This window comes from Mchenga conophoros, linkage group LG5, assembly GCF_057382185.1.
Source record: "Mchenga conophoros isolate Kocher_MC1m ecotype Shallow Benthic linkage group LG5, M_conophoros_male_GT1.1, whole genome shotgun sequence".
Lineage (NCBI taxonomy): Eukaryota > Metazoa > Chordata > Actinopteri > Cichliformes > Cichlidae > Mchenga > Mchenga conophoros.
Genome location: NC_140530.1, coordinates 20,862,599 through 20,882,751, shown reverse-complemented (window position 1 = coordinate 20,882,751; position 20,153 = coordinate 20,862,599). Strand labels below are relative to the sequence as shown.

The 20,153-nt window shown below is 39.2% G+C and overlaps 3 protein-coding genes across 4 annotated transcripts; 2 read left to right on the top strand and 1 right to left on the bottom strand.

Moving 5' to 3' along the window:
* Nucleotides 1-53: 53 nt before the first annotated feature.
* Nucleotides 54-6,703, top strand: cishb (cytokine inducible SH2-containing protein b). The gene is made up of 3 exons (XM_085274087.1): nt 54-345; nt 2,546-2,703; nt 2,804-6,703. Exons 1-3 carry the CDS (start codon nt 326-328, stop codon nt 3,307-3,309), a joined length of 684 nt encoding a protein of 227 aa, XP_085130213.1. The 5' UTR covers nt 54-325; the 3' UTR covers nt 3,310-6,703.
* A 223-nt stretch (nt 6,704-6,926) lies between these two features.
* Nucleotides 6,927-12,190, top strand: LOC146574447 (rho-related GTP-binding protein RhoA-B). Its single transcript, XM_085274086.1, has 5 exons — nt 6,927-7,029; nt 7,966-8,123; nt 8,392-8,512; nt 11,206-11,336; nt 11,431-12,190. Exons 2-5 carry the CDS (start codon nt 7,968-7,970, stop codon nt 11,602-11,604), a joined length of 582 nt encoding a protein of 193 aa, XP_085130212.1. The 5' UTR covers nt 6,927-7,029; nt 7,966-7,967; the 3' UTR covers nt 11,605-12,190.
* A 408-nt stretch (nt 12,191-12,598) lies between these two features.
* Nucleotides 12,599-19,566, bottom strand: tmem43 (transmembrane protein 43). Of its 2 annotated transcripts, none has more exons than XM_085274081.1 (12): nt 19,334-19,566; nt 17,576-17,710; nt 17,338-17,472; nt 15,648-15,742; nt 15,518-15,567; nt 15,363-15,432; nt 15,212-15,282; nt 14,991-15,118; nt 14,811-14,885; nt 13,676-13,777; nt 13,470-13,587; nt 12,599-13,385 (listed from the first exon to the last, which is right to left on the bottom strand). In XM_085274081.1, exons 1-12 carry the CDS (start codon nt 19,349-19,351, stop codon nt 13,183-13,185), a joined length of 1,200 nt encoding a protein of 399 aa, XP_085130207.1. In that variant the 5' UTR covers nt 19,352-19,566; the 3' UTR covers nt 12,599-13,182. The 2 variants fall into 2 exon arrangements, with proteins under 2 accessions (XP_085130207.1, XP_085130208.1); XM_085274082.1 differs by lacking the exon at nt 19,334-19,566 and adding an exon at nt 19,151-19,290.
* Between the last annotated feature and the right edge of the window lie 587 nt (nt 19,567-20,153).

Here is a 20,153-nt window from a genome sequence, read left to right as displayed (position 1 = left end):
GGAAGTTGTGCTTATTGACGGAGCCCGACGCAGAGGTGGCCAGCAGCGGGCGGCTCTTGCGTCCCTGCGGGCGCTGAAACACAAAACCTTTCTTGGAAACAGATTCCGGGAACCTCTGTCCGGCTGAACAGAGCTGCTGTCTCCTCTGCGCCTCACTCAGTGAGGGGAGCGCTTCAGTCGCACATCCAGCGCTCAGCACGCTTATATATATTTGAATCATTTTGAAGGACTGAACCGAAAACTTTGGAGGACCGTTTATTATTATTTTATAAATAATATTATAAATATTCACTGCAGGGCTGTTTTTACACTGGTTTCAATCCTTATGGTTTTTCCTGATTTGAGGTAAGAACATTTCTAATATGATTTGGGTAATTATGGGTATTTTATTGCAGTATGCATGATTCAAAGTAAGGTACAAAATAAGCTGAAGAGACGAGTTATTATGAACTGGCGCAGTATAAATAAAGCTGGATTCAGCGTAACTGAATTGGCACATTTACTTGAGTTGTGCGTGTGTGTGTAAATATAGATGGGTGTCTTTTTAAAGGTGCTCTTTAACAGAGGTGTGGACTCGAGTCACATGACTTGGACTCAAGTCAGACTCGAGTCATTACTTTTATGACTTTAGACTTGACTTGAAAAAATGTTCTAAGACTTGTGACTTGACTTGGACTTTTACACCAATGACTTGGGACTTGAATTGGACTTGAACCGGTTTACTTGAAAAGACTTGATATTTCACCCCAAATATAAAATTTAACATGCATATTATATAGAGATTGAAAATGTGACGTCATTCAGGGGTAAAACCGCAAAGGATTCTGGGAACTCGTGGCAAGAGGTACTAGCGCACGCAGGCTTTCAATTGAAATCAGTCACACAGCGATAAAAAGAAACACAAAAATGTCAAGAAGCCGTTGTATTATTAACTGCAATAGCCGGTCGCATGACAGCCACGGGAAGCCGACGGGTAAAGAGATCGGTTGTTATCGGATTACGTCGTTGAAGAGAAATTGTTCGAGCCATGTTTCCGAAGTAACAAAGACGCGACGGATGGCCTGGATTGCAGCCATTCAAAGACCAAATATAACATCCCAGAACACTCCAGCTCACATGTTAGTCTGCTCCAAGCATTTACACAAAGGTCAGTCTGCTGTTGTAGTTAATGCGTCATTTTCTTAACATAATTGGTGCTATAGGTTACAAGCAAGTCTGGCGCTGAACAGAAATGGTCGCGCTATGCTCCTTTGTTTATTGTGCATAAATAGTGAATTGTCCTGACACAATATTGCGTTTCTCCTCTGCTATTATGGTACATTGACAAAAACATATACTTTTATTCACAGGATAAAACAGTTGTTTTGTATCACTAATTGCCCAGTGCGATTACAACATACAGTACTATTGTCACTGCTACATTTCTGTAACGCGTACCAGAAATTATTTCCACTACTAATTAATTACCGTTGAGCTCAAAGGTCCTATTAATAAACGGTTAACGAATGTGTATTTATGACGACAATTTGTGAGACTGGTAAACTTATGATACGTACGATGGTCTTTCGTTCTACACGGTGCATTTCAAGGTCCTGCACCCATCCGTCGGTAAACTGTACCTGGGCTTGTTGCAGTGACCTGAAGTTACTAAACTTCATGAGTGTATGCACTCACTCCAAGAACCGTATGATTATAAATATGCATATAAATATGCTACAATGAGATAGCTGACTTCATCTAACTAGCAAATGTTGTCCAGGCTACGTTGGTGATACAGTTTTTTTTAATGTGTATGATATTTTTGTCATGCGATTTTAAAGCCGGTCCTACAACCACATCCAAGAATAACATGCAGCTTATCTCAGAACCGTCGGTGAAAATTATCCTTGGAGCTAGGTTTAATTGAGCTGCATTTTAAAGAGGTGCAATTTCACAATTTGTGTATATTTTCTAAGTTCACTATTTTGTCATGTGTTGAGAAAAACACAGATTTAAAAATTACATGGTCTAATATTTACATTTAGCATAACTGCAACATTCTTTTTTCGTTTTTTTTTTTTTTAAAGACTCGAAAGTACTTGAAATTCAAAATTTCAGACTTGTGACTTTACTCGGACTTTTACACCAGTGACTTGAGACTCGACTCTGACTTGCCTGACATTACTTGAGACTTGACTTGAGACTTGAGGATAAAGACTTGAGACTTACTTGAGACTTGCAAAACAATGACTTGGTCCCACCTCTGCTCTTTAACCCTGTGGTGAGGGGACTCTGTTTGTAACCTTAGCGGCAGGCTTCACTGTAAATAAGCACAAAGGTTTTCTGACTGATCACTTTTCCCGTTGTCCTGATGGGAATGGTCACTTTCATGATTATAATGCTTCCATCAGTAGGGTGGTGGAGTGTCGACAGATCTCCAACCAGCTAACACTACGGGGAGATTTGGGACAGACATATTTGACATAAGCAACTCAATTCGCATTAATTAAGGGAATATAGTTCAGATGATCTCTTAGTTCCTACATGGTCATCGTCGTCTCCACAGGTGTGCTGTCAAGTCAGCAATGGTTGTACAGGCGGTGACCATTTTCCATCATGAGGAACAAAGAAAGTCATCCTGCTCGGATCCTGCCCCTTCATCCTGGGACCCAGCAGATGACCTCCGCTGCATCACCACCACCTTCCAGTATCTGCAGACTTCTGGTACGCCAGCCACATTTAAACACTTCTAGTGTCAGTGTCCATGTGGCTATTAAAAAACAAAAAACAAAAACACTAATAACTGAACTGTCTTCTTCCACAGGTTGGTACTGGGGTCCCATCTCAGCAAGTAAAGCTCGGGAAGCTCTCCTCACAAAGTCTGAAGGCACATTCCTGGTGCGGGACAGCAGCCATCCACAGTACATGCTGGCTCTGTCAGTGAAGACTCGCTGTGGACCTACCAGCGTGCGTATAGAGTACAGCAAGGGCTGTTTCTGGCTGGACTCTGTCTCCCCTGGCCTGCCTCAGCTGCAGTCCTTCCCAGATGTTCTCAGCCTTATACAGCACTACACCAGCTCAGGCCACGCAGCACAGGACCAGACATCTAGTGACATTCACCCCCAAATGGAACCTGACCCTTCCCAGCACGCAGCTAAAGACAGAGGAGTACCCCTGAAGCTGAAGCACCCGCTTCACAAACTGGAGGTTTTCCCTTCTTTGCAGCACCTGACACGCCTCACCATCAACAGGCACACTAACTGCCCCAACCAGCTGCCCCTCCCAAAGCCTCTGCTCTTCTACTTGCAGGACTATCCTTTCTCTATATAATACCTGCCCCTCAGCGACAGGACAGTCAGACTGGAATATGGTCGCGTCGTTGAGCGGATACTGTGAATCGGGGACTCTTTGATATATTTATGTATAATAAACCACTCTTGACCTCACTGCTCATGAATGAGCTTATTCTTACTGCACTGCTGCTGGTATTCTTCAATAAATATTCAATTATTTTTACATGCCGACCCCAGCTACTGTGAAATGTGCAATGCCCAATATGTGAGTTGTTTTCTTTCCTTCTTTTTTTGATAATGTGGCCCAGTGAGAAGAAAGCAGCTCCTAAACCAGCTGTTTCGAGTGTTCTTCAATAAAGCAGCCTCCGCTTATAAATAATAAATCAGTGAAGAAAACATCTACTCTGTGCTTTGTTGCTCTAGCAGAGATGACAGTAATAATTTGGGGTTTCGTAACTTAAAAACAGTTTTTCTCCAGTGGAAGAGATTAAAACTCCAAAATACACACAAACAGATGTGTAAACTGCAAAACAAGACAAAACAACATGTGAGACAAATAAAGGAACCATGCAGAGTCTGTACCCAGAGTTCTGCTGTCAATTCAGTGTTTGCATATAATGTGATGTGGACTTCTTTAGTATTCACAATCCTGACAGAAATCTGATATCTTTCATTTCCAGAAAGGAAACATAAACAAATCAAATGCTCTTCAACGAATGCAAAAGCCAACAAAGAGGGCCTGTTTGTAGCTTGTAGAAGAGGATTATAAATACCATTTCTGAGAATTAAATCTCGGAAATGTTTATTTTTCCAGCTGTTGTGTGTGTGTGTGTGTGTGTGTCTTTCCCTCCCTCCCCTCTTCTGAATTACTGGTCACTTGAGCACACAGATAAATGTGAGGTATTACTGTTTTCATGGAAGCGCATCTGAGCTCGTTTCCACGAGTTGGAACTGAGCAGCGCAGAAAAAGCCTCTTATCAGGATTAGAGTAAGTGCTGCGGTTATTAATACACTGCTGCACTGCCAGCTCACGCTCTGTTTGTGTGCCTTTCAGCTCCAACCTGCCGCCGAAAGGCTTAAATCGTTTCTCAGGCCACAGTTAAATGATCGGGATAAGCAGAATAAAATCTCTATCGAGATCACATTGATCTTTATCAGAATGAGGCTCCTTCATTGGGATTTACTGCAATATTAAATGAAGCCATGTGCCATTTAAGAGCTATATGCTGATACAGGAGGAGAGCTCAGGTTGAAGTAAATGTTGCAGCAGCTCAGTGTAGAAATACTTCATTACAATTTAAAATTCTATTTAAGTAGTGACTAAAGTAAATGAACTTAAAGGATCAGACCATTAATACTCATGATACAGATAAGTCAGTCTACAGCAAATTCTTACTGGCAGCTGGATGTCAGTAAAGTTACTGTAAAAAGTGACAGTAAAAACTTTTTACAGTAAAAAAAACCCTTCTGTAAATGATGTAATTGCATTTACAATAAAGTTGCTATAATTTGATTTTACAGTAATTTTTCTGTCATTTCTATATGCAACATTACTGTCATTGAATAAAGATCAGACTTCTACTATACTGTACTCTATAATCTCTTAAATCAGACTTTATAAGATGCTCATGTTTTTTGTAGTCTTTACAAAAGTGTATAACAGCATGAACACAGTGCTGTCATGGAAAAATGAGACTTCATCCACTGACATGAAAGCACTGATGGGCTGAACTTTATCTATGGATCTCAAAGCTGTGAAGCAGATTTATTAGAAGTGATCACAGAAAACATTTTGGCACGTCACCCTTTTTCCTGCTTCAGTTTCACGCTGTCAGGCGTGCCTGTGGCCTATTGAAAAGGACATTTAGTCGATGCATTGACTTTCATGGTGCGTACGCCTAAAATAGTTTAGGATTATTTAAAAATGTTGCAGCGTTACCTATCAAAAATCAGTTAGCAGACTAAATCCAGGTAATACTCTAGAAACAAAACTGAAAGCCAGCAATTGATTTTTACTCTAAATCCAACAAAGGTTAAAAAAAAAAATTAAGACTGATAAGGATACCGATATTTGATCATTTTAAAATTACGATATTCGGAAATATCAGCTGGGATTGTTTTCATTTCAGACAAACAGATTTCCACAACACTTACATGTAGTTATTATTTACTCATTTAGGCCTTGATTATTCTCCATTGCAGACATGAACACAGACAGCTGGAAACCCGACAGCCAACTAGCCATTATTTATTATACTTCTCTGAAGTCCACTTAAAGTCCATGACCTTGGGTGCATGCATAGTTGATGCGCTGTAATATAAACAAAAAACAGGCAGGTACACAGACAACCACACTGACTCTCGTATTCACAGTCTGATGAGGAAATTTACGTCACGCTGACCCTAGTGGCTCATGGACATGGAAATCCCACCTTTACTCTTTGCCCCACTGCTCGGATCACTTTGTTGTCGTTGTTTGCAGACTTCAAAACAGGTGTTTCCAACAGGAAGTTGCCTCTGGTGGACAAACTATGAAACATCAACACTCAGAACCAGGTTGAAGGGTGTTTCTCGTGTCTGTCCTTTAATTTTTACAGTGTGTGTGTGTGATCATTTTCTCTGTTCTTCCTATCTTGCATTTCCATATTCATTATGTTATGGAGTCCAATATATTCACTATCCCCCCTTTGCACCTGTCCAGAGTATCTCAGCTTTACCTCTAACTTTTTTCCAAAATGTTCAATCTCAGCTGACCCACTGATGTACTCCTTTCTGATATTGCTCATCCATAAATACACAAAAGAGGTAGAGGGGAAAATCCATGCAATATAAACTAATACACAGTTTTTATTTCACTCCCTCTAAACTTCATAGTATGAGTGTAACATCCAACGACCTATGTTGGACATGCAATCTAGACATGCAAACATTAGCACATGCTACTTGGAAATATAAGCAGGTATAGAGCTCAGAAGCTCAGATATGGATAAATTTGATAATACCCTTATTACCAAAATTATGTGTATTGGTAGGCTGATCAGTCCCACCCACAGCATCGAAATACAATTTAGCGGTGATAAAAGTAAGGGCAATCACAGTTGCAAGAAGAATTCTTAGTGCATGAAAAGACACATCCTCCCCAAACTTCAAATATTGGACCAAAGTTATATTAGAAATTGTATCACCTGGAAGAAAATTGTAAAGAGTCGATGATGATGATAATGACAACTCAGGCAGATCTTTGTAATAAAATGTTATTAACAATGTTGATGTTGCAGTTTGAAGATATAATTGCAGGTGTGAGTGTCAGTTCCTGCTTGAAATTTTTATAATGATGCTCTCTATTCAAGTTTAATACAGGAAATGCAAATTTCAATAACAGAAAGTAAAATACGAAAAAAAAAAACCCAATAATTATATGGTACTCTGTCCCTCCTTATATATAACATATGTGTTTAATCTAATATATAAAAAAAGCTAATATATATGTTATTTTTATGTTGCTGTATACAAGTATTGATTAAAACAGTGATATTATTGTTGTTGTTGTTGTTGTTGTTGTTGTTGTTGTTATTGTTATTATTATTATTATTATTGAGAAGAGTGGTGTTGTACTGTAGTACATTGTTGTGCGGTCCCCACCCCCTCACTTCCCTCCTGTTAATCCTTCATAGCGGCGCACAGTAAAGAAGCAGCGGCGGAAGCTAACAAAGCATTACTTGGGCTTCATTTGAGTAGATTTTTAACTAATAACTTGGTGAGTTGGAAATATTTTCAAGAATCCTGTAGCTGTTATATTTTCTAACACTTATTGTGGGTAATTATACTATTGTTCTGACTATAAATCTGTGTCTTCAATATTTCGCCTAGCCTAGCTAGTGAGCTAACGGACTGATAAAGTCATATAGACTTCCGTTATGCTAAGCTAAGTCTAGCTATCTAGCCTAGCAGGCTAAACCGGTACCGGTTTGTTACTGAAAGGAGAAGCAATGATTCCGGCTCAGCAGCTTGAAATAAACAACAAACACGACCTGAGTACATTATATCACACGTGTTGTACGCATTTACTGTAGCACCCCTGAGTTATATTGTAAACATTCAAATTGAGCTTACAGGACACACACATCCGGCTAAGCTAACGCTCGATGATTAGCTAGCTTCAGTAAACACAACATCCTCCTAGACTAAATCTGGGTCAAACACCACTGCGGGGGTCCAAGTTATATTTCGCTGACATACATTTGCATGTTAATACGGCCAGTGTTGTAGTGATGGAATAAATGTTTGACGGGATATGTATGTGTATTTTTTTGTTCGAGCTTGATGCCGGAGAGGGTCAGAAACACCGGAGCGGAAACGTAACATCACAGTAGAGGGCTTCACTGTATGACTCTTAATTTGTAAGCCAACTATGTCGCGATGGGCCCTTGACAGTATGTACAGTATGGCTGATCAGGGGACCATGAAAAGCCGTGATGGTGGTGATATTGTCGCAGAAAGCTGCACAGTTAGCCCCGGTGTTATTTTGTTTGGACTTTGCCAGCACAGCTGAAGGTTGCTGGCAGTTCATCGTTTATCACAGGCATAGTGTTAGAAAGTTGGACAATGCTTCAGTGTAATAAAATAAAATTACCCACTCTGATATAGATGACGTTCACGTGTTTTAATCAATCTTCTATATTTTTTCCTGAAGCTATGGCAGCAATCAGGAAAAAGCTGGTCATAGTGGGAGATGGAGCCTGTGGGAAGACCTGTTTGCTCATCGTGTTCAGTAAGGACCAGTTTCCAGAAGTCTACGTGCCCACAGTGTTTGAGAACTATGTTGCTGACATTGAAGTCGACAGCAAACAGGTAAGCAGTATTTATTTCTTCCCAGAATCGGTGTTTTGTAACTGGAGGACTCTAGTGGCTGCACTCATGTAATGCTAAACCTATAGACCAGGGTGGGCAGTTAATTTTCACAGGAGACCTACATGTTAGATCTAGTCTAACCTGCATGAGTTTGAATTATTGAGCAGATTGAGTTCTGCTTATTGGCAAAATTAATTGTCTGACCTGCCCACCTGCTACCGACTGTGCACTGCTCGAAGATATTTCAGCTTCTAAACACTTTTGGCAGGTCGAGTTAGCACTCTGGGATACAGCAGGTCAAGAGGACTATGACAGACTGCGCCCGCTCTCCTATCCAGACACTGATGTCATTCTCATGTGTTTCTCCATTGACAGCCCTGACAGTCTTGGTAAGTAAAAACAGAGGAGACTCAGCAATGTTGCAGCTCATTTTTAATTTTAAATTATTATGACTAAACCACCAAAGGCTTTGTGGGAGGGGGAAAAAAGACTATTAAAAAAGGGAGGGGATAGCTCAGTAGTTAGAGTGTTCGCCCCATGATCAGAAAGTCGGGGGTTGAAATCCACCGAACGGCTACCTGAGTAAGGTACCATCCCTGCACACTGCTGCCTGGGCGCTGGATTGATAGCTGCCCACTGCTTTACTGAGTGAATGGGTGCAGAGAAGGCTCTCCTTGAGTTAAAACCTCTGGAGATTGTTTTGAAATCTGAAACTCTTATGTGGGCCAGTTCTTTGTGTTTTCATTGGTGGTTAAAGGTGATTTTTGAACACCTTCTAGTTACTTCCACCACCTAGTTACCCCTACTCTATTTAAGGTCTTTGCCTTGTGTAGCACATAAAAGACAAATTCAGGATTCAAATATTGGCCTGAAAATTCAGAGTAAAATGTTTTTTACTTTCCATTTGTTTGTTTTACCTGATCAGCTTCTCTGTTAAACCTAAATGTTTAAATACAAGGGTTTCCATTAAAAAACTGTATTAGAAAAAATAAGATGGTAATACAGAAGAGGCAGGAGTTACGCGCTATATTATTACTATATATATTTAACAGTAGCGCCTGCGTTTTGAACCAGTACCTGGGTAAGAAGGAGTATTGACAATAATGTCACAGCAATCTTGCCAGGAATAAGACGAAGTGTACTAGAGGATACTGGCTTTTAGCTGCTCCCTCATTCACATGGTGTCACCACAGTAGGTTGCCCCCCATGTTTGATTTGGCAGATTCACCGGATGCCCTTCCTGATGAATGTGTAAACCATAACACTATGGAGCCACTTTTTTTTTTTTTTAATATATGTGTATATTTATTGTAAATAATGGCTTGAGCACTTGCAATACCATTGGTAATGAGAAAAAAAGAGTTCACTGTAAACAGACCCGATGGAAATTCTTGAGATTTGGTCATAGCTTGAATAATCTAATATTAAGAATCAGAAACATAGAAAACAGCTGTTGGACACGGAGTCATGTTATGACTGTCTCCCACCATGAGTCTCAGTTTGCTCTCCTCTGTACATCACAGTGGACGCACATTTATCATGTGATCTGTACCATTACAGCACACCTTGTTCTCAAGTTTCTCCATCTAAAGTATCTGCTCTTCTTGATTCAAGTCCACACCACCTTATCTCGCATACAGCCCAGAGCTGCAACTTTTACAAGTTAAAAGAAAAGTCACTAGCAGTGATTTTAAGTTAAGACAAATAATCGTTTAATTTCTGCTTGCTGCCAAATGTCAGCATTTTATTTATTTTTGCATTGTTTGCACTAGGGCTGCTCGATTATGGCAAAAATGATAATCACGATTATTTTCACTGAAATTGAGATCACGATTATTTGACGATATTTATTTAACCCTTTAAGACCTACCATAGAACCAAGTCCACCAGAGCTTATATTATTTTATTTTTTTACATGTTGTAGTGCCATTTGTGGGAGCATTTCAAGTTGCTATACATCAATACAACTGTTATAGCCCATATTTTAATAATATGTATGCATTAAGTCCATAGTAATTACATAAATTGCAAAAAAGTGCAATAAACTACAAAAAAAATTGAAAATCGTTTTTGTTTTGTTTACATATATTTCTACTTGGAGAAATTTAAGAGGTTTATCCCTCAAAACTTTAAATACAATAAAGTTGCAAAAAAATAGTTTCCCACCACAGGAAATTTATTTTGAGTGTCTTCATAGTTTTATTTTGGAGATACAGCAATTTTTATATACTGCAGGAAAAACAAAAAACAATCCTATGATGCAAATTTGCAAAGAAAACAGCATGTGCATCATTTCACTGTGGGAAGTGTTACGAACAGCTGATAGTAACGGCAAAGCGTGTTTCTGGAATATTATGTTTTTGTTCCTGCAAGCGCTTTTTATGCAATTTTTGCAAAGCTATATGTGGAACGAAACCGTGACCGAGGACAAGCTGATGGCATCAGATGTAAGTACAACTCCTCCGGTTTCATATGCAAAACAAATTATTGCGCTAGCTTACACGGTTCAGATTCTACAGGGATTTAAAAATAGTTACGCAAAACGGAGCATGCTGCTCTGACCGGCTTTAAAGGGTTAACAATAACTTTAAAAAAATAATATAAAATAGTGTGCAACACCACTGAAGTTTTTTTTTTTTTTTTTTAAACTCTCTTTTCAACCAACAGCAGTCACTCTCCTCTCCAAATAACTTCTGCTTAGCTTTCCGAGCTTCCCTCGGGTCCTCTTAATCAGCGGTCTCCACCCTTTTTTGCGCCACGGACCGGTTTATGCCCGACAATATTTTCACAGACGGCCTTTAAGGTGTCGCGGATAAATGAGGGAGGGGCTAATAATCGGCTCAGTCATTTTTAATGATCGTTGAAAGCCCAGATCGTAATCGTGATTAAAATTCGATTAATTGAGCAGCCCTAGTTTGCACAGCAAAACATGTTAAATGACATCCTCTTAGCCTATAGGAGTCTGTGATCATTAGTGTTTTCCTGCTGGGTTACAGAGCAACAGTACGGTAATCCATTAGGAAAATAATCAACAGCCGTGTGTCTCTGCTTTGAATGCTGCTATATTTGTCTCCTTATTCAGAGAACATCCCTGAGAAGTGGACCCCTGAAGTGAAACACTTCTGCCCTAATGTTCCCATTATACTAGTGGGAAACAAAAAGGATCTGCGTAATGATGAGCACACTCGGAGGGAACTTGCCAAAATGAAGCAGGTAAAACTTAACGCCCTGAGCAAGAAAACAAACAAACTTTGTCAGTGAAAGATTTTTTCCTAACATTGCTTCTTGACCTTTATATTTATTTTAGGAACCCGTTAAACCTGAGGATGGGCGGGACATGGCTAACAGGATTGGTGCCTTTGGATACATGGAGTGCTCTGCAAAAACAAAGGATGGTGTGAGGGAAGTATTCGAGATGGCTACCAGGGCTGCACTACAGGCCAGGCGGGGAAAGAAGAGTAATAAATGCGTCCTACTGTAAAAGGAGGCATGAGGACTGCTTCCTGGAGGGGGAAAGAAGGAGAATTAGGTCAAACCTACCCCCAACACACCCACCCAAAAGACTGTTCTCCCCAGTTTTTACTAAAGATGTAATGCTTTTACTTTTCTTTTATTTCTTTATTTCTTTTTGGTCTTAAGCAAAACTAGTCAGGTTCTGTCAGTATTCAACTTTGAAGTTATGGAAAATACTTTTTTTGTACTTAAACATAAGTAAATTTGCCATAATAATCAAACCTCCTTTATCCACACGTTCTATGTAATCAAAAAGGTCAGCGGGGGAACCGTAGTGTCAGCCTGCCAACTGCAGTTAAGTGCTAAAGCCCTGCGAGCTGATCAGAGGAATGTTTCCACAGCCAACTAGGGTTGAAGTACCTGCTCACTGTGACCCGTAGTCCTTTAATTATTGACAAACTCGTGCACACAAAGTCAAAATTTGTTTGTGTTCTTCATAAACAAATCTGCATTATGATCACATGCACAATGCGAGACTGGAAAATCTTTTTGCTAAAATGCAAATGGAAACTTAGTGTTTTGTGTAATAAATTACTTTGTAAGAATCTGGATAACTTGCATCACTTGATTGAACACTGAATTAAACTGAACTAATGAATTAAAGCCCTGCCTAGGAACAGAATTCAACTTTATGCAGTGGTGAGGAAAATCAAAGGCCAGCCTATGCTTTAGGCTCCTCAGTTTATGGTGAACATTTTGGATTAATGCGGGCCACTCTTTGGCCGTTCCCCTGTGAGCTGAGCCTGAGTGCACACAAGCATGTCAATGAATCCCATTAATAGTTGTTAAAAAACTGACAGCCGAGATGTTTACTGATCAGGACAGTGAATGTGAAAAATAAACCTGCCCAGACTTTCTGGGGGTCAAACTGCCTCTACCTTCACTTTTTGTTCTAAGCACATATCAGTAATCATCTCTAGTTGAAGGTGATCTTTTTCCTGAATGAAAACATGAGCCAAAAGTAGTTTCAAACTTTTACTCAACATTTAAAGCAAACACAATTGAGAACCCCACTTCTTTGGTGTCTTTTCTGTTTTACATGTAAGAACTGAATTTTTGATTACAAATAATAATTATTAAACCTACTGAGCTTTATAAACAGTGAAAACAGAGGTATGTAACAAATATACAGTTAAACAATTCATTGGATGCACATAGCTAAAACTACTGCAGTTTCACTTATCAGTGTATTAAATCCAACCTTAATAATGCAAAGTTCTGAAGAGTGTTGAGCACTTAGTTTTGTCCAGGACTGTTGGATTCGACTGCATTTATTTTTAACTGGGTGAAAAACATTCAAGCTAAAAAAAAACCCAAACATATAATGGAAGGAACAACTTTGGTGAAGTAAAAATCTATATCTTGCCAGTGAAACTGATGCATGCTGGATTAAATTTATTTAACCAAAAAACAAACCCATACACTCAATGTTTGTTTAAATCAACAACAACCCTTTGTGCAGGCTGTAACAAACTGGGGGAAAAAACTGGCAACACAAAACATCTGCAGCTCACCATCAGAAAATCTATAATCATCAGTTCAATAGTCATGCGTTCTTCTTGGCGGGAAGTCCTGAGCGGGCGAGAAATATCGGAAGAACAGCCAGCGCTCCTAGAGCTACTGCCACCAACGGTCGGTAATAAAGCCAGCCAAACCCAATAACGATAAGAGACAGCGAGCAGGAGACGCACAAGGCGAAGATCTTCAGTCCAATGGACACGAGCTCTCTAAGGACAGGAACCCAGTCCACTGCAGGAACACAACAGACAGGAAGTATGAATAATAGAAGCAAGGAAGGAAACTCACAACTGTACAGCAGCAGGGTTAATTTACCCAGCGTGTAGATGATTTGCATGCTCAGCTGGATACCAAGGAACATGAGGGCCCAGCCTGCAGCCCGGAGTCCCCAAGTCTTCATGCTGTTAAACTGGTGCTCCCTCGCAAACACCTCCTACAGATAACACAGAAATACGCTTTACCCAGATAGACACACAGAAAGAGAATTTAAACCAACAAATGGAAATGAAGCCCACACTGACCTCCGCAGAGAGCTCCTCCAGATAAAGGATCTCCAGAGTGTCTCCTGATCTGGTTTTAAATGGCAGCAGCTGCTCCCCTCTCTGCATGGCAACAATACTGACCTGAAAAACCGCATGTGAAGCAGAGTTAGAGACTTAGTTTTAATCTAATATAAATACATAAATGAGCAACTCTTTTGACAATATTTGTTCCTGCTCATATTTCATGGTAAACTGAACATTTGTTTGTTTGGGGCTTTTGGTTGGAATATAATAAACGGCACATTTGGCTGAAGAACATACATCTTTTTCCTCAACAAAACAACTTTTTTTTAATAATCCCATAAATGTAAGCAGCATGCCAAAGGAGACCAGAACTGTCCTCATGTTGATCTACTAAACTTTCAAAAAAAAAAAAAAACAGCTGTGAAAAAGTTTTACCATGATTATTTGGTGCCGTGTAAATTTACTCATTTAACAGTATAGTACATTCTATATGTTTACAGTATACAATTTTTTATTTCATGTGCAGTTTTATAGTAGTACACAGGTACATTATAGATAAAAACAATCAAGAAAATATCCCACGTCATTCTGTTATGGATAAAACTTAAAAACAATATTAAGTTTCCATACCTCCACCAAAATATTCTAATAACTACTCATAAACAGTAAATGTTTGAAATACTTGATCATATATTTGACTATCCAAATTCTATTTGTGTTAATAATCATTTAAAACACTACTTAAATTGATTTTTATGAAAGTTAATGATAAAATATTTTATTATTGAATGTTATAAATAGCAACATAAGAACATCATGTAGGTTGTGACCAATATTGCATGCTCATGACTATTATGTTCTACTGAAGATTTGATGCTAGCAACTGAGACCATAAACTTATTAGGAAAATGTTTACTGGGTAACAGTGAAATGAAAAGTAGGGTCACTTTTCCATAAACTTCTACACAATCAGACTTTGTTTTTAACCAGGAGTCTCCCCCTGGTGGCCATCAGAAAGAATGCAGGTTTAAGGCACTGAATTCACTTTTCAGATCCTGAAGGTACATCAGTCTCCTATAAACAGACTACAGTCAAGACCCAGTGCAAATGTAGGCAGAGAATGTGTTAATCAGACATTTGTAGCTTGTACCGTCTGAGCAGGGCCGTGGCGTGAGTTGTCACTGCTCAGTCCAGCGAAGGAGAACCTCACCCGCACGTCACCCACCTCATGAATTCAAACAAATTCAAAGTCAACAAGTGTGGAACGCATAACATATAACAGAGTGCAACACTGAGATCATTTGTGAGGCACTCACGACTAGATGCTCACCTCTGGCCTGCGTGGATTTGGAGTGTGATAGAAGTAGTCATCATGAATAGAGAGAAAAGGGTCCAAGTTAAAGACAGGAAAATCCCCCAAACTCAGTGTCTGGAAGTTATTTATCTGCTCCACCAGGCCTGATGATAACCAGGAAATTAACTGAGTACTAAAATCCAAACACATGAAACACAGCATATGTGTAGTGGCTGTGTGTTTGCTTAGACACAAACCTTTAGACAGAATGAATGGCCCAGTTCGGACTTCAGGAGACACCACCATCACACTCTCAACAGCCATGGCACTGAAACACAAAGACTGAAGTGAGCATGGACTGGATGCACACACAAACACAAGAAGACCATATTAAATATGTTTTAGTACCTCGGGTTCTGGTGACCAATCTCCTTATCAAAATTACGACTGTTCACCAACTCTGCCTTCCACTCAGTGTCTACAAAAAAGGAGTTATAAAATATAACCTCTATGCACAGGCTGTGCTGTTACCAAAGATTACAGACTGCAAAAAAGAAACTCACTGTAGGTGTATGTAGTTTCTGTTTTGGTTTCACCGTTCTCCTGGTAATCCCTGAATTAAAACGTACAGTCAGCTGCATTCTAGCCAACATGTCCACACCCAGTCCCACCCTGAGTGCTGACAAGCCTTACCTGCTCTCATGGTACTCCACCCACTGATACATCTCCACCTGCCGCTTCAGCTTCACTGCATGCACCACCACTTTGTAGTTGGGGTCATACAGGGGCTGCACAGACACATCAAAATTTAACAGCAACAAACCAGATGAAAACACTTACCTGAAGACAACAACACTTCCACCTCTACTAATAATTATGATCAGCTGATTGGTGCATGCAAAATTCTTAATGCTGGATTATTAAACACGACAATGTCAAAGTCTGACAATGTAATGAGTACAATAATGCATTACTATAAACACAAACAAAAGAATTCAAGTGAAACTATATGAAGCTTCAGTATACAGATTAAACAATAAAACATTAGCAGAATCAAAACAAGGAAGCCAACTGGTGGCACATTTAAGTCCACAAAAAATAAATTAAAAATAGAATCAAATACTAGCAAAAATATTTACATGTTGTACAACTCCTGAGGTTGTGTATTAATTTAACATAGATAAATACAACACTCTTTCTCACTGTCTGAGTCTCTCTCAACATTACCTTCTTTTGTCCTCCTCTGCAAAGATATGAGGGTAAACACAGCCAGATAACAGGCACCACCGCCTGTTTATCTAAACAAACTAAGGCAGCCCTGAACTTTTTAGACATCACCCAACAGAGATGCACGTGAGAAGGCAAACAGCCAGAGCAGAAACTCTTTAACCTGCCAGCCCCATGGAACAAAGTCTGCGTGATGTCCAATTGCATCCATGCGAGAAAAACATACATAATCGGTCACAGAGTTCAGAGCAAGCAAGCGGTCGTCCGCCCGAGCTGATTCCTCACCTAAACTGAAAGGAGTATGTTCCGACCCGATTCCCCCAACATTGCTCAGTTCTCTGCAATGGATCAATGGATGGATGTTCTTTTACCAAATGTACATACAAAGGTTATTAGGTTTCTATCACATATTTAAACAAATATGTAAATTGAGCTGTAGGGAACAAATAGTTAACTGAAATGACAATGAAAACTAGACTTGGAAAAAAACTAAAGCCAACTAAAATAAAAATAAAACATCTTCCAGAGTTGTCCTTTATTTTTAGTGTACTTGTCAGTTTGGTAAAATTCTGTTATCACAGAGTGCCTGATGGGGCATGAATACACATGTTGAGCTACACTCTGGATGACTCCGTGAGTCAACAAAGAGTTGTGTTTGTGTAATTCCTACACTGATTTTAATTCATTACATGAAAAGATTAAAAAACACTTCTTATCAAATGCAGTGTGCTACACACACTGCATTTGCTTGAGTGTGTAGCTCAAGCAAATGCAGAATGATGGAAGTTCTTAAAATATCTGGATGTTCGATATCTGAGCACAGTTTCGGAGGCCTGCAGAAACCATAATTTTAGGGGTAGGGGACGCTAAAACTATACAGAAGGCACAAGTTTTGAAGTGCATCTCCACCTGAAATTTTGTCATGCAAATCTGTGACAGTCAGGTTAAAGGCTCCAGACAAATATCCTCCATATCTTAATAATTAAAAGACTGAAACTAATACAGAACCTTTGAACTGCTCTGTAAACTAACAGAAACTGAACTCAATAAAAAAATTTTTTAAAAAAAGCTAAAACATAATAAAAAATATACAAATCAGGGACACCGACACATACACGCTAGGGCAGACCACTGTTCAAAATACAGGCGAGCTCACCTCTGCAGTATGCAGCTTCGCAGACAGGTGAACTAAACGGCCGTTGTTTTGTGTGTCGAAGCTGATATACGGCCCCAGTGATACAACCTGGGAGAGACCTTCATCCAGGGACTTTGCTGTTTGCAGAGTCCGTCCCTGCACGAAGAAACCATCACAGATACAAAGTGCTGTCTTTAGTCTACTGTTAAATCATCGTGACCATGATGATCTGAGCTACTTAGAAGGAAATGTTTCCTACCTCATTGGTGAAGAGAACATAAATCGAGAGGAAAAACAGTCCCACACCAACAACTGCTCCTCCTGTAGTTTCACTTAAACGCTCCAGAAATCCAGGGTTGGACTTTGCAGACACTCGCTTGTGTTGGTCTGGAAACTGGACAAACATAAGAAAAACCTGAATAAACACGACATCAACAATTGGGCGACAGAACCACGTTTTGGCTTCTCATTAGTTATTTTCTATATTCAATCTTTTAGTAATGACATGACCGTAACAAGACATAACCAGTAACTTAACAATAAACTGTCTTTTTAGTTTATATATATAATTATACACCAGGTGTTTATCTGAAAACATATGATGGTTTAAATACATGAATCTTAGAAAGCGAAGACACACATTCCTCTGATTTATTACAACTAATCCGGTACCAGCCAACTGCAGTTCTGGTGAGAAGTTTATATCCACTCATCATGGACATGAATGTAATTTTGAGCTTTTTGCTACGTATTTGAACTGTTCTGCTTTCAGGATGTAATCATTGTACAACATACATCTTTACTGACTTTAAAAAACAAGGATTGGGTGAACAAAGTTGGAATTTATTTGGGATTTTCTCTAATCCACACAAGGTCAAATATATACATAAACCCCCACCAATATTTGGTTAAATGTCTCTTGGTGTGTTGCACCTCAACCAGACACTTTTGATTACTCAATAAGTTTGTGTTATAATTCTGGCTGGGTATTTGACCATGCGTTTTGACAAAATTGGTAGAATTCATTTGAAACAGTCGGTTTCCTGGCATGGACATGGTTTTAAGCATAGTCCACAAATTTTCAATAGGGTTGAAGTTGGGGCTTTGGGGAGGCTATTCGATAAGATTAATGTTAGCCTGCTTTATCCATTCCAAACAGTCTTTGGTGTCTGCTTAAGATCATGCAACTGTGTCCAAGTTTAAACCATCTAACTGTTGATTTTGAGGTAAAGGTAGCCCTCCTCCTTTACTATTCCATCTACTTTGAACCAGTACTGCTTGCAGCAAAATTTGTTGTTTAGAAATGAGTTCAAGAGGCCTTCTTAACTTGTGTAAATCTGCAGTTCTTCTTAGATCATTATCAAGCTCCCCTTTCTTCTGGTCAATCATTGGATCGCTGTCCATTTTTATGCTGAGAAACTAGCATTTGTAGTTGATCTTGATAACCAGTGTAAAGTTAATAGGCCTTGGTTTATCAATTTAACAGACGCTGAAGATTCTTCAGTATCAAAATACAGTGAATGTATATTTATACTTGAGCCCGTAGAAAATCTAAATTATTTTCAAGCTTGTGCACCTAGTTCTTGGTTTTAAAGTCACCACCCTGGAAAAAAAAAAGAACAGTTCAAAGAAATCATTAAAAGCCCAAAATTATGACGTTCATGCCCGCGATGAGTGGATGTAAACTTCTGGCAGTAATTGTATGTGTCCCTACATGCAGCCTGTGGTCCCATGTCTCATCATGACTTAGGCGTGAAAGTGACACGCCCCTTTCACACTTCCTAATTTAATTTTCATGTCTGGGCGAAAAAATTAAGACTAAACGACGACTCACCGCTGTTGCCATTGTACGTACCAAATTAGAGCATTAGAAATGATTCGTCAGATTAAACTGACTGAAAAAAGGCGGCAGTTGAGGGTCTAACGCTGCAGCAAAGTTGTGTTAACTGCACACATAAATCCGGAAGGAGTTTACATTTATAAAGTAGAACCAAAGACCATTATTCGAGCCACCTACTGTCTGTGCTGAAGACATTTCTCTACTTTCTCGACCGCCAACTTTCAAGGAACACGAAGATGCTAGCAACCACAAACTGACACGCCAACGGCCAGTAAGCTTTCACTTTACTCTGGAGTATCCCGAAACTCGCCCAGAGAGGCGGACTATGTGAGATAATAAACTGTGGTTCCCGCCCAACTCGTCGGTTGCCCAAGTGATATTAAGCAATTGCTTTAAGGAAAAAAAAAACAGTTCCGGCACCGACCCGGAAATCTTTTTTCTCGAGGCTTCATGGGAAATGAAGTTTTTTTGGTGACTGTTGTCAATAGAGACGTGAGAGAGAAAAAAAAATACTAGAAATGTATTAGATATTTATTGATATTTAATTTGTTTTAACAGTTCAGAGGAAATAGTATACTGTAAACATATATAGAATGTACTATACTGTTACTGGAAAGAAAAACAAGCAGGCTCACTGAAACCCACATACAACATAAAGGAAAATATTGAAAAATATTTATTATATTTTAGTTTTATACAGAACATGAAACTTTATGGACGGATGTTGTTCATATTATGACACCTAGTGGTGATAAACAGAAGTACCTCAAGAATATGCACATTTGTACTTTTTCTCCACCACCTGGCATTTAGTTTCTTTTCAATTTATAACCACGATAGCGTATCATTAATATAGCTGTTTGTTTGTTGCTTGGTTGTTTTACAGATTGTAATCATATTACAAGAAAGCAGCATACTCTTTTTCCTTCAATAATATAATTTTTAACAAAATAAACAAACAAAAAACAGAAAAACAGACACATTAATTTGAAAATGT